We start from the raw sequence: 12,280 nt of genomic DNA on the forward strand, positions 1-12,280 counted from the left end.
TGTAATGATACTCGCAGACAACTAGCAGACAGATGAGAGATGATAAAGAGGTTAAGTTTACAACTTACAAAATTTGATTTAAATGTTGGAAACAGCATGTGAGTATTAGTTTTGGTTTTCTTCCCATTTCCTTTACTTATGTGTCGGACAGTGAATATTTTGGGGGTAACTCTTTCTCTGAGAGCAGCACTGTTTGCCGGTCGACCTCAGGTTACTGATATTACAAAACGAAAGCAGGCAATGATGCATTCTGTCATCAGAAACGGACGCCCAGAGACCCAATTATGGCTTACGACGCAAGGAAGAAAAACTAAATGGTGGATCTTTACACTCATACCAGTCAACCTTCTTTGTCAGAGGTGAGAAACCTGAGACACAAAACAGATTTGAAGGCTCTTGCCAAGGCCCCACAGGCAAGTAGGGAACACCCAGGATTTGCTGCCTCTCTTCATCAAACAACAGTTATAATGGGTTAAACACAGATGTATCTATGCTCAGACACAAGAAGATAATTATTTTTAAGATTTTTTTTTTTTTTTTTTGACAGAGTGAGAGCACAGCAGGCAAAAGGAGAGGGAGAAGAAGCAGGCGCCCAGATGAGCAAGGAGCCTGACTCAGTGCTCCATCCCAGCACCCTGGGATCATGACCTGAGCTGAAAGCAGATGCTTAACTGACTGAGCCACCCAGGTGTCCCATGAAGAGAATTTTTAAAATGCATAAACATTGGTGCTTTAATATTACCTTGCAAGACAGGTTAAAATATTCATATCATTATACAATACAGTTCTTACAGTATCACTAGGGCCACTGAATTTCATTTTTTTCCAGTTTAAAATCAAATGGCAAAACGTTATAGGTTAGACACCATTCGTTGCTAAACAATAGTACTCTTCCACTTTGACAATGGGGACAGAAACCACTACGACTCCACTAGATAACAACTGGGAACTGCAACCAAAATTTTAAATACAAATGCCTTTTGAATCAATGAGTCCACTATTAAGATTGTGCCCTATGTCACTCACAGAAGCACATATGAAGAATGCTCATTGCAGCACAGTTTAGACCCAATTTTGGGTGAAAATACAGGAGACTGAACTTTAAGAGAGCATCACTTGGAATAGCAAAACCGGACAAACAATCTAAAAGTCCAGCAAAAGGAAAGCTGCTCAGATAAATTAGAGCACAAGCACACAATGGAGATTATATAGCAGTTAAAAACAAGGTGGACCTATATGCACTGATAATAAAAGATCTCCTAATGGTATAAAGTGAAAAAAATCAAAGTTTGTAACGGCATGTGCATATTTGCCAGTATATACAAGAAATGGTAAATATTTCTCTTCCAAAAGGACTGAGAGGGACTTTCACTATTTGATACCTTCCCAGTGCTGCATGAAGATTCAGACAATATGCACGTTACCATCTGTTCACCTGTACATCTCTAAAGGTGATTATATCACCTAATATAGACTATTACTTAACTGTAGAGTTACAGAGATGCTCAGAGCATCAGAGCATGCTCAGAGAAAAAAAAATGGGCCCTGTATTTTTTTTAATGTAACTCAAAACTAAAGGATCCAGAGAACTTAAAACAATTGAAATACACTAAATTTGAAATATTTCATTTAAAATATACTGTAAAAAAAGCAGAAACAAATCTTCCTTTACTTAACTTTGATAACTTTTCAGCCTAGAACATCAGATGTTCTCCTAAAGTAACCATGGTCTGTTTCTTCCAATGGCAAGAAATCTTCCACAGCGTTCAGAAAACCAAGACATCTTCTTAAAAAAAAAAAAAAAAGTGGAGTACCTGGGTGGCATAGTCTGTTGAGCATTCAACTTTTTGCTTCAGCTCAAATTGTGATCTCAGGGTCATGAGATGGAGCTGGGCATCATTGAACTCTGCATTCAATGCAGAGTCTGCTTTGGATTCTCTATCCCTTGCTCTGCCCCTCCTGCTCTTGCTTTCTCTCTCTTTCAAATAAATAAATCTTTTTTTAAAAAAGAAAAATAAAAGGAGAGAGAAGAAAAGAAAAAGAAAACAAAGACAGCCTTGGGAAGGATCATCCCACCCCCTTTATGTTCTGCTCCCAGCTTCGCAAGTATCTCCTCCTTCTCTTCCCCCTCCTCCTCCCAGGGCCGCACACAGGCCATTCCCCTTGCCCAAGTGGACCTTACCCTCTTTCTTTCTCCACTTCTCCAGGTCTTTCCTGAGATCTGGAAATACTGAGATCAGCTCAGTCGCTTTCTTCTCAGAGACTCCAAATGTCCCCCACCTAGAGGCCTTATTCATCATTTTGGAGTACTCATACTTCCTAATACCTAGTATCATTATTTCACATTTGCATTGATGTTTATGTGTCTTTGGTTAAATCTGATTTCCACTCTGGGCTGAAAGCTGTACAGAGACAGTGTAGTAGCCCCCAGAACCCAGGACAGGGTACACATCCTAAACCTGAATAAATGACAAATGAATAAATGAACACAGTCTATGCTTCACACTAAAGCCCAGTGATCATGCTACAAAAGTGATCACCCTGTGCTACTCTGACTCAAACTCTCCGCTGTCTTTTTTCTTACTGGCTCTAAGGCCCTAGTGACACCCCACAGCACCTCTGTCACCTCCTCCCCTGCCACCTGGCTCCAGCCACACTAGCCTCCCTGCCAAGCCTGAATCCTCCAAGCACACTCCTCCTTCTGAGCCTTGGCACATGCTGTTCCCACCGCTTACAACACATGTCCCTCCTTTACTTAATTCAAGTCTCATGTCAAATGTCACCACGTCAGAGGCTTCTCTGCTAAGGATCCAAACCAAAATGGCCCACGCTCTAACTCTTCATCCCTCGCTCTGCTTTCCTGTGTTTCATGTGTTTAAAACAACCTGGCAGTATGCTGAATATTAAACTGAATTATCCCTTATGGTCTGTTTCTCCTTACCTAGAAAGTAAGCCCAAGGGAGGGCAGGGGTTTTGTTCTGACTAATATGCTATATCCTTAGCCTCATGAGGACTGCGAACCCTCAATAAATGTTTATGCACAGACGTCTCAATATGAAAATCCACACAGAGAGAGAAAAGTGAAAAGTAAAAAACAGACACAGGGTTAAAGCGCACCCTCTCCTAACCTTAAAAACCATAAGCATAACAAAGTCTTAGCTGCATATGCGGGCATTAACCACATTTTATTTTTCTTAATAAATGAGCCGAATGAGTAAACATTCTCAAACCTCTGAATAATAAAGCAGATGACATTGACAATGAACCATAAACAAACGTGTGGATAATAACAGTCTTGCTTGTCCTTTCATTCATAAAATAAACAAAGTGAATATGACTTTAAAAATAAAGAAAACATTATTCCAAGAGCAATAAACTTTATGCACTGTACTAAAACCTCCATGTGTTTATCCCAGCGTGTGTATTTGACAATTAAAAAAAAAGGGGGGGGTCAAGGACTTGCTTACCCATTCTCCTAAAATCTGTGACACAGCTTCATTGGCCCTTGTCATATTCCTACAGGCGAGGATCACATGTGCACCATGGAGGGCAAAAGACTTGGCAGTTTCAAACCCTATGGTTTAAAGGAAAGTCAACATTAGAAAACACAAATGCAAAACATTGACTCAGCTGAATGTCCTTTATTGAGCACCGTGCACATTACCATAGTAGCTCTCAGCCAGCGGCAATCTGTCCCCTGGTAGACAGTTGCAAATATCCAGAGACATTTTCAGTGGTCACAATTGAGGACAGGGTGCTATTGGCATCTCATGGGTAAAGTCCAGGGATGCTACAAAATATACTACAAAGCACAAGACAGCCCCCACCACAAAGAACCATCTGGCCTAAAGTGTCAACACTGCTGAGGTTGAGAAAACCGATCCCAGGAATACAGCTATTCCCAAGGTGTAGGATAAACCACAGGAGAACTACAGCACAGCGCACCATATAACAACCACTTAATATGAGCAGATCCTGCACTAAATATAAAGAGTAAGGATATATAAAGACTCAGACGTGGTCACTGCCCTCAAGGAGTTCACAGTCTAATAAGAAAAAACAGACCTGAAAAAGAAAACAAACATACAACATTTTTATTATATGTTCTGGATGGGATACTCTGTGTCGTGCTATATGCATGCAACAATGGCAGCCTGGGGTTCTCCCAATGGAGAACAGTTAGAAGAGCTGGACAAAACAACACACATACACACACACATGCACGTACACACGCACACATGTGCATGCACACATCCTTGAAAGCATCAATCAGAGGGACACCATGAGTGAGGATCCGGGACCTGGAAAAGCGGAAAAGCTAAAAAAGGTGAGCCAGCTTTGGTGCTCCAGTGAAAAGTATGCCCAGTGAAAAGTATTCTTCAAAAGTGAAGGTAAACATTTTTTTTAAACACAAAGCAAACTAAAAGCTGAGAGGCTATGTCACCAGCTATGGCCATATCCATATACTAGAGGAGACATTCAGGACACTCTTCAAGCAGGAGGAAAATGACCCTAGAAATCTGGAGGTGGAGAAAGTAACAAAGAGTAACATAAAAGGCAAGTTTATGGAAAAATCTAAATGATAACAGTAACACATAACCTAGGAAAAAATCTATATAAAGAAAAGCCTCAAAATGAGAACTCTGGATCCATGTTTTCAATAGACAAGCTACCAAACATGTAAGAAAATTAAAACACTTATCTTCCAAAAATTATTCCACATAATTGAAAAAGAAGAAAAACTCCACTATTTTGGTTTTTAGATTTTATTTACTTATTTGAGAGAGAACGAGCAAGCGAGCACAAGGGGGGGAGGGGCTAAGGGAGAGGGAGAAGCAGACTCCCCACTGAGCAGAGAGCTCAACACAGGGCTCAATCCCAGGACCCTGGAATGATGACCTGAGCTAAAGGCAGACTCCCAACTAACTGAGCCACCCAGGCGCCCCCCAAAACTCAACTATTTTATAAGCCTCAAACTCTAAGGTCATTAAGGAAGTGTGAATAATAATGAAATACTATTACATACCTAACACTATGATGGCTAAAATTTAAAAAAAAAAAAATTTAAGTATATGTTGGCAAAGACGTAGAACAACTAGAACTCTTATAAAGTCTAATTCCAGAGCCTGATCCCTACACCACTGCTCTAACCATAAAACAGTATGTCTTATAAGCTGTGTGGAAAGACCACACTGAGTACAGCACAATGACAAAGGAATCAATTCTACTAGAGGGAGCAACATTGTAATTCAGCCAAAGCCATGTCAAATGACCACAGACTATTGTTTCCTAGACACTGTTAATATATATGAAAAATCAGAGTTCCATTCTCATATTGAGGTTGCGATGTGAAAGAGTCCAGCAAAATTCATTCATTCATATCTTCTATATATCTAATCTTCATGGAGGCCAGTCTATTTATATAAACTAGCTTTCAGGGGAAGCCAGCACTGCATAGTGGAAAACTCAGACTCAGGAGTTAACACACTGATGTTGACCCCTGCTCTGGCTATTTATAAGCTCTGGGCTATGCCTTTAACCCATCAGAAACTGAGAGATCATTTCTTAAAATGAGGAGTAAGATAGTAAACTTACACTAAGAGCCTAACATAACAATTGTAGGTAGAAAACAAGTGTTAAATCCCATTCTTTCCAAAATCTTTGGTATAAAGCCTGGGTCTCCTCTCTGATTTGTATGACTTATCAAATACAGCCCAGTCATTATGACCAAAAAATTAACATTTTCTCCTCAACCTGCTCCCAGCAGCAACCCAAGAGCTAAGTGGCTTTAACATCAACCAGAACTTAAGCGAAATTAGCTACAAGACCCACTTTTCCATTTGTGTGACTACTGTCTCCAGAACACACGTGAACTCCACTGTTGGGATAACTTGAGTTATTTTTCAGGCTATGCCAAGTTTTACATCCCAAGATATTCACTTATCATTATCTAAGGACAATATCCTATACCTGAATTTGATGCTAACATGGTGCCCAAAGGATTTCAAATCTGAAATATTTAACATATACATCTGTTTGCAACCTCCTTGGTGTATCTAGTGAAAGCTGTTCGTTGAAGCCATAACTTAGAGCCATTGAGATAAGAAGACAATAATCTGAAATTTACTAATTTTGATCCATGATGCCAATTTTACCACTTACCACTAGTGGCAAAAGGCACCTACATCATTGGAAGAAAGAGAAAGAAGTAAAACACCAGGTTTTGTAGCCCAGCTGTTCCAAAACTGGATAGGGGCATGCATAGGACGAAATCTTGCTGACTGATATGCTACATCCATCAGACTAATGAAATGCTGACAGCCATATGGAGGGAACAGGAAGTGGCCAAAAATGACTTCACCTGCACTCCTAGGACTTTACACACCCAGAAGATCTTGTTGAAATCATGGACTCTGAATCCCTGTGAAATGTCCAGGTTGGAGCAATTATCAGGAATATTTTTCATCACATTTTCATCAGAGAGTATAAAAAGAAAAAAAATAATAAAGTCGGGAAAGATGGTGGACACAAAGCTTGGTCATTCGTCAGTCTTTTTGAGGGACTGAGAGGACATCAAAATGACCCAGGGTCAGGTCAACCCCAGGGCTCTATTTATTGGATTTACCTGTTTAACTATAAACTCCTTAGAATCTGTCCCTTTTTGATCCCTGTATCCCATGGGACTCACACCCAGGAGGATGCAAGACATATCTGCCAAAGGAACAAATGGTTCTTACAGGTTGCTAACAGGCTACAATTCTCGACTATTACAAACAATACAAGTTGTTTCAAACAATATTGATGGTCCTCTGACTTCATTTTTTTTACAATGAATAAATTTTAAAATCCTGCAAAAACAGGGTTCACTGTGATTTTAAATGACACTACCTAGAAATCTATGGGGAAAGAGCACGCCCATTTCCTATCAAAATTTATTTTCCCAAACAAACCTGTTTAAGTCACGCTATCTCAGTTGACAAAATGACCTACGGCAAAGGACTTTTTATTACGAAAAGGCACACACCTGATGTGATGACAGCAACAGGTTGCAGCCACAAGTCTGCACCCTCTCTATTTCACAGAATACCTGCCTGTGGTTACCGTCCAGCCATTTACCGGAGTCGTGTAAAATTACCCTCTGGCTCCTTATCTGAGCAATGCGTTACACATTGCTGGTCTCCTTTTAAAAGCTGCAAGAGACAGCTCCATTTTCTTATCCTTTACAAGTGCCCTTGGAGCCGAAACAAAAGCATGGATATTTCAAAAGATGAAGGTTTAACAAGAAAGGACAATAACACTCCTATAATAAACCATATCTCTAGAGTGTAGAGTTCTATGAAAAAAGAGAGAGAGAAAGAGAGGAAGAAAGAAAGAGAAAGAAAAGTTTAATAATGCTACCTACTGCTAAAGTCTGGGAAAAGCTCATGAGAATAGCATCCCTCGCGCTCCTAATACTGCATCTGATGACCAGTTTAATTAGCTAAAAGTAGTAGCGCTGAGCCAATTTTGCACAGTGCCAAAGTTTGTGCAAAATAATGAAGGCAATGGTTTACTAAATTTAATAACCTGATTCATCTTATAAAAAATTAACTTTATGACAATGTTTAAATTGAACCGGCTTAACTGCATGGAGGTGGCAAGTGTGTTCAGAAGAATATTTAAAGCAAATAATATAAAGAAAATAAAAGACGACATTTTAAAACAACAGGCAGCATCCGCTTTCTAGCACTTGTTACATCTCATCCAATCAGGAAGATTAAGTGGCCATGAAGGTTTAATATCTTGCTGTATAGGGTTTCAAGCTTTGCATACAAACATTAAGGTTCCATAAAAGGGAAAACATATCCCCCCCAAAAAAATTATTAAATATCCACTTTTCTCACACTCGTTTTCATTCTCTAGAATGGGGGTTACAAACTGGTGATCACAGGACAAGTCAAACCCATGGCCTGTTTTGTTTAGCTCCAACATTGTTTCCCTCGCTCCTCCTCTCCTTTCCTTTCCTTCTTCCTTCCCTCTTCTACTTCCCACCCTCTCTTCCTCCCTTCTTTACTAATGTGAATTAGTTACCAGCATTAAAAAACCCAGAAGATTATGCATCTGAGGGCCAATGTCCAACATCTCTGAAAAAGCCTACGACTGGACCACACTGGGCCCCCATCCCCCTGCCCATCACAAGCTTGAGATGGGGTCTGTACCCTCCTGTTGGCCATGGTCACCACCCACACCACTGACTTCACCTGCCAGACCACTACAGGCATCTGATGCTCAGACGCACATTATACAAGTAAGATTCATGCTAGAGGGGTACCTGAGTGGCTCAGTGGGTCAAGCATCTGCCTTTGGCCCAGGTCATGATCCTGGGGTCCTAGGATGCAGCCCCATGTTGTGCTCCCTGCTCAGCGGGGAGTCTGCTTCTCCCTTTTCCTCTCCCTATGCCCCTCCCCCAGCCCATGCTCATTCTCTCTCAAATGAATAAAATCTTAAAAAAAAAAAATTCATATAGTGTGTCCTTCTCCGCTGAGCACTGGGTGTCATATGCTATTATGTTGGCAAATCGAACACCAATAAAAAAAAAAAAAATACCAAAAAAAAAAAAAAATCCATGCTAGAGACAATGCCCAAACCTTGCCACAAAACTGCCTCAATTAGTTTTCACACCCAAATGGTCACACCTCAAAGAATGTTTCATGCTGACTACTCAAGATTTGACTTGAACCCTGTCGAGTCCCACTCTGTCAAGCATGAGAAGATCAGGACACCAGCCACCCTCTGGAAGACCTGGCAGCAGGACTCCGCCTTGCACAGGAAATGCATGGTGACAACTCAGGAACCTGCAGGAATTGAATATGTGGTACAAGGTTCATGACCCACCTTCTTGGCATTCCCCAAATGCCACTGAGAGGTAGCAGAAACTCTGGGTGAGAACTATGCTGGAACCAGAGGACGTAAAAAAGAAAGGACGGGTGCATGGCAAGACAAGATCATGGACTGGTGAGGGCCTCATGTGAAGGAAGAATAGGGAACTAGATGGGAGATGAAAGCCTGTCCAGCAAGCAGAAAGTAGGGGACCCTGGTGAGGGGCAGGGAATGGCCCTATGAGCAATAACAATTAGCATCAGTATTTTAATTATGATTCTATCCATTTAAGATATCTCAGGTGGTCATGCAGAAGGTGGGTGAGCTTGAGACACTAAAGCCCTGTGACCAGCCAGGAGGGCATGAGGTACCCTCTGAGGCTGAAGAGCTAAGAGAAAAATGAGAAAATGATTTGGGAAGCAAACATCTCCAAAGCCTGAAGACAGCCTGAATCCAAGTCTGAGGGGGCACCCCAAGTCTCCAAAGATGCCAGCTGGGCCATGCGAGAGACTGGCCACTGGGTGACTAACCCAGGCAGTGACTATAGAGGAGGACCGGGATTGTGTGTGGTGGTGGAGGGGGCAGACGGAGCAGGTGACCACTCCCAGTGAGACTCACTGGCAGGACATACAGGTGGTGAGGCACAGAATCACAGATTCCTCAGGCACAACGGACATCAGATGGGAACCCCAGTCCCCACAAAGCTCCCAGTCAAGTAGGAGCTAGGAACAAGGCCAGTTCTTTCCCTGGTGCTAGGAAGGCTCCTTCTGGTTTAAGTTTTTTAATTTTCTCCATATTGTGGATTTACTTGGGCAGTGTCCCCATTTACTGTAAATTATGGTTTTAATTATCATTTTTATTAAGATGCCCAAAGGAGCTGGGGCTTACAATACCCGTAATTTCTAATGGGTTGTTATTATTAATTTATAATTGAGAAACACTGGAGACAAATGTTACTTGTAACTGCACACAATTAAAAGGCCAGAAAGATGGTGATCTCCACCCCCCAACACGCCACTGAAGCAATCTTGAACAAATCAACAAGTTGCAGAATATCCCAGCACCAGCCAACTCCCCTTGCCCAGGTGCACAACAAGAGGAGAAGCCTACTGTCTTTCATCCTGAATTACATTTGAGGAAAATTCAAATTCAAACACAGTAGTTTGCACATTACCAAACCACTGCTTTCAGCACCTCCATGTCGTCCCTGTAAGCACAAGGACCATACTTCCCAACCCCATCTGATTCATGTAAATGAAGTAATGGTGATCAAGTTACGGTGACCCTGACTCTGAAATCAAACCCTCTGAGGGGATCTCAGATGAAGTTCTAGGAGACGCACTGACCACTGCTGCAAGGCTGAAGCCACAGGTACAGGGACCAAATGACCCACACCCCTGTTTCTATGGCTACCTGAACTGCTTAAAATCATGTTACCCTTCACACACCATTTTAATTGCAAAGTTCTGAGTTCCAAAGTCAGAAATCATAACTCTCTCTACCTTAACTGCAATTGCCAGCTCTCAATAAATTACAAGACTATGCAGGCCTCTCCAGAGGAATATAAGTCATAACTAGTCCTGCTTTTAAATGTGTGTTATACACAGCTGGCAACAAGTCCCACACAGGGGTTCCTAAATACCCTTCGTAACATAAATAGGCCTCGAATATAAATATTTACCACGGAAAGACACCAATTCGAGAGATGGGGATACGGAAGCAGGAAATGGCCGGTTCACATGGGGTATCTTTTTGATATATCTCCAGGCTGCATTTAAGTGTTCAGGGCAGTATAACGCTGAGCCCAGAACTTTTCTAAAACTATAGAATAAGTTCCAAGTGACTGACGGGGATTGACGAGAGGCAAGACTGACCCCAGGCAGCCTACTTGTGCTGCCACTGGGCTGGCCTAAATGACGTCTCATCTGACCTGCCAGTGACAATCATCCAATTCCCACACAGGGAGAAAAGTGTCCAAAGATATTACAACGAACATGGTCCTAGGCAGCCCTAGTGAAGATAGACTTTGTAAGGGCAATTAAACTGAACAGGATCCATGCAGGTCAGGGTATGGGGGGAACCAGGCAACCAGGTATATGAATGGTGCGGGGAGCAGGGGAGTGGGATGCAAAACAACTCAACATGTTTGGGGCAATTGGGCTATCTCGATCAAAGTGTACATGGACATGCCCTTTCACCCAGTTACTCCATATCCAGAAATGTGTCCTACAAATACACTTGCCCACATGAGTAGACATTCAAGAGGGATGTTTGACAAGCATTGCTTCCAACAGCCAAATAGGAACCCATCTCAATGTCCCATCAATCATGTTAAATAAATCACATGGCATGCACAGAACAAAGTACTGTGCTGTAGTCAAAGAGAACCAGGTGAAATGAGATGGAGAGACAAGAAAACATCTCCTGTTATACTATGAAGACAAAAAAAAAAAATCAAAGTGCAGAACGGCATGCATGTGTGTCCATCTATGCACTAACACTGACCTCCTGGGCACATGAGCTATGGGTCAGGAGCTGAGAGACTCATTTGTATTTGCCCACATGGATGCTATTTCTATTTTTAACACAAGCATGTATTACACCTGTAAGACACTACATGTAAATGACAACGTATCAAACTGATCATTTATAGGCCTTTACAAATTTTAACACAGAAAGATCAAGGCAAGTGAGAAAGGAAAGAGAATATGCCTACCGTATTTTCTGAGCTTTCAAGAAAGAAGGGGAGGAGGACGTGGGAGCACCACTACGTACCGGGCGCCATGCCAGGGGCTCCAGGAAATACATTATATAATTCTGAGATGCTCTTCACAGCACTGCTGCGACGTGTCACTGTCACCATTGCATCACGAAGAAACCAACAGGCCGAGAGGTTCTGGCACTCATAAGATCAAAGGGCAAAACGGGAGATGTGGTGGGCTGAGTCCAGGGCAGGTGAGTTCAAAGGCACAAACTTGCAGGAGCCCCTTGAAGGCAGGAAAAACCCAACTGGGAACATCACTCACCTGCCCAAGTGTCTGCTGGCTATACCTTGTTCTGATATATACCGTCTCTTATGATATGTGTTAACATTTTTTGGTCTGTGTATGACTTAAGCCAAACCTTATTGAGCTGTCATCCTTCTGAAAAAGAGATGGTCCCCACGCCACGGGCTTCAGTGCCGACAGCCTACCAACAACGCCCATTTCTTTTCTGTCATCTTGTCAAGGCAAAGGACTGAGGCCTCTTCAGCTACTTGATTACATAAACGTACTTACTTAATGGAATCTGTCCCCAAACTGTGATGCATTATCAAATTACCTTCTCTCTTATTTAATATTTCATCACAGGGCTCAGAATTAACACCATCCTTTGCTTTCACAAATACTTCTCTGTGGAAGGCCTACTGGGCGGGATAACT

General features: G+C 41.9%; 1 protein-coding gene and 1 long non-coding RNA gene across 26 annotated transcripts in view; one reads left to right on the top strand and one right to left on the bottom strand.

Annotated features, from left to right (window-relative positions):
• WWOX (WW domain containing oxidoreductase) overlaps positions 1 to 12,280 on the bottom strand; it is a 952,589-nt gene that overhangs the window by 902,155 nt on the left and 38,154 nt on the right. For all 17 annotated transcript variants that reach the window (XR_004816180.2, XM_025426929.3, XM_025426925.3 and 14 more), the window contains one exon: positions 3,468 to 3,574. Coding sequence is in view for 16 of the 17 variants with exons in the window: in XM_025426929.3 (XP_025282714.1) it covers positions 3,468 to 3,574 (107 nt within the window). In the remaining variant the exon portion in view is untranslated. The remainder of the gene's footprint in view (positions 1 to 3,467; positions 3,575 to 12,280) is intronic.
• LOC112646698 (uncharacterized) overlaps positions 1 to 12,280 on the top strand; it is a 49,133-nt gene that overhangs the window by 690 nt on the left and 36,163 nt on the right. The window lies entirely within an intron of this gene.

The sequence above is a fragment of the Canis lupus genome, chromosome 5 (genome assembly GCF_003254725.2).
Source record: "Canis lupus dingo isolate Sandy chromosome 5, ASM325472v2, whole genome shotgun sequence".
In the NCBI taxonomy this organism is placed as follows: Eukaryota; Metazoa; Chordata; class Mammalia; order Carnivora; family Canidae; genus Canis; species Canis lupus.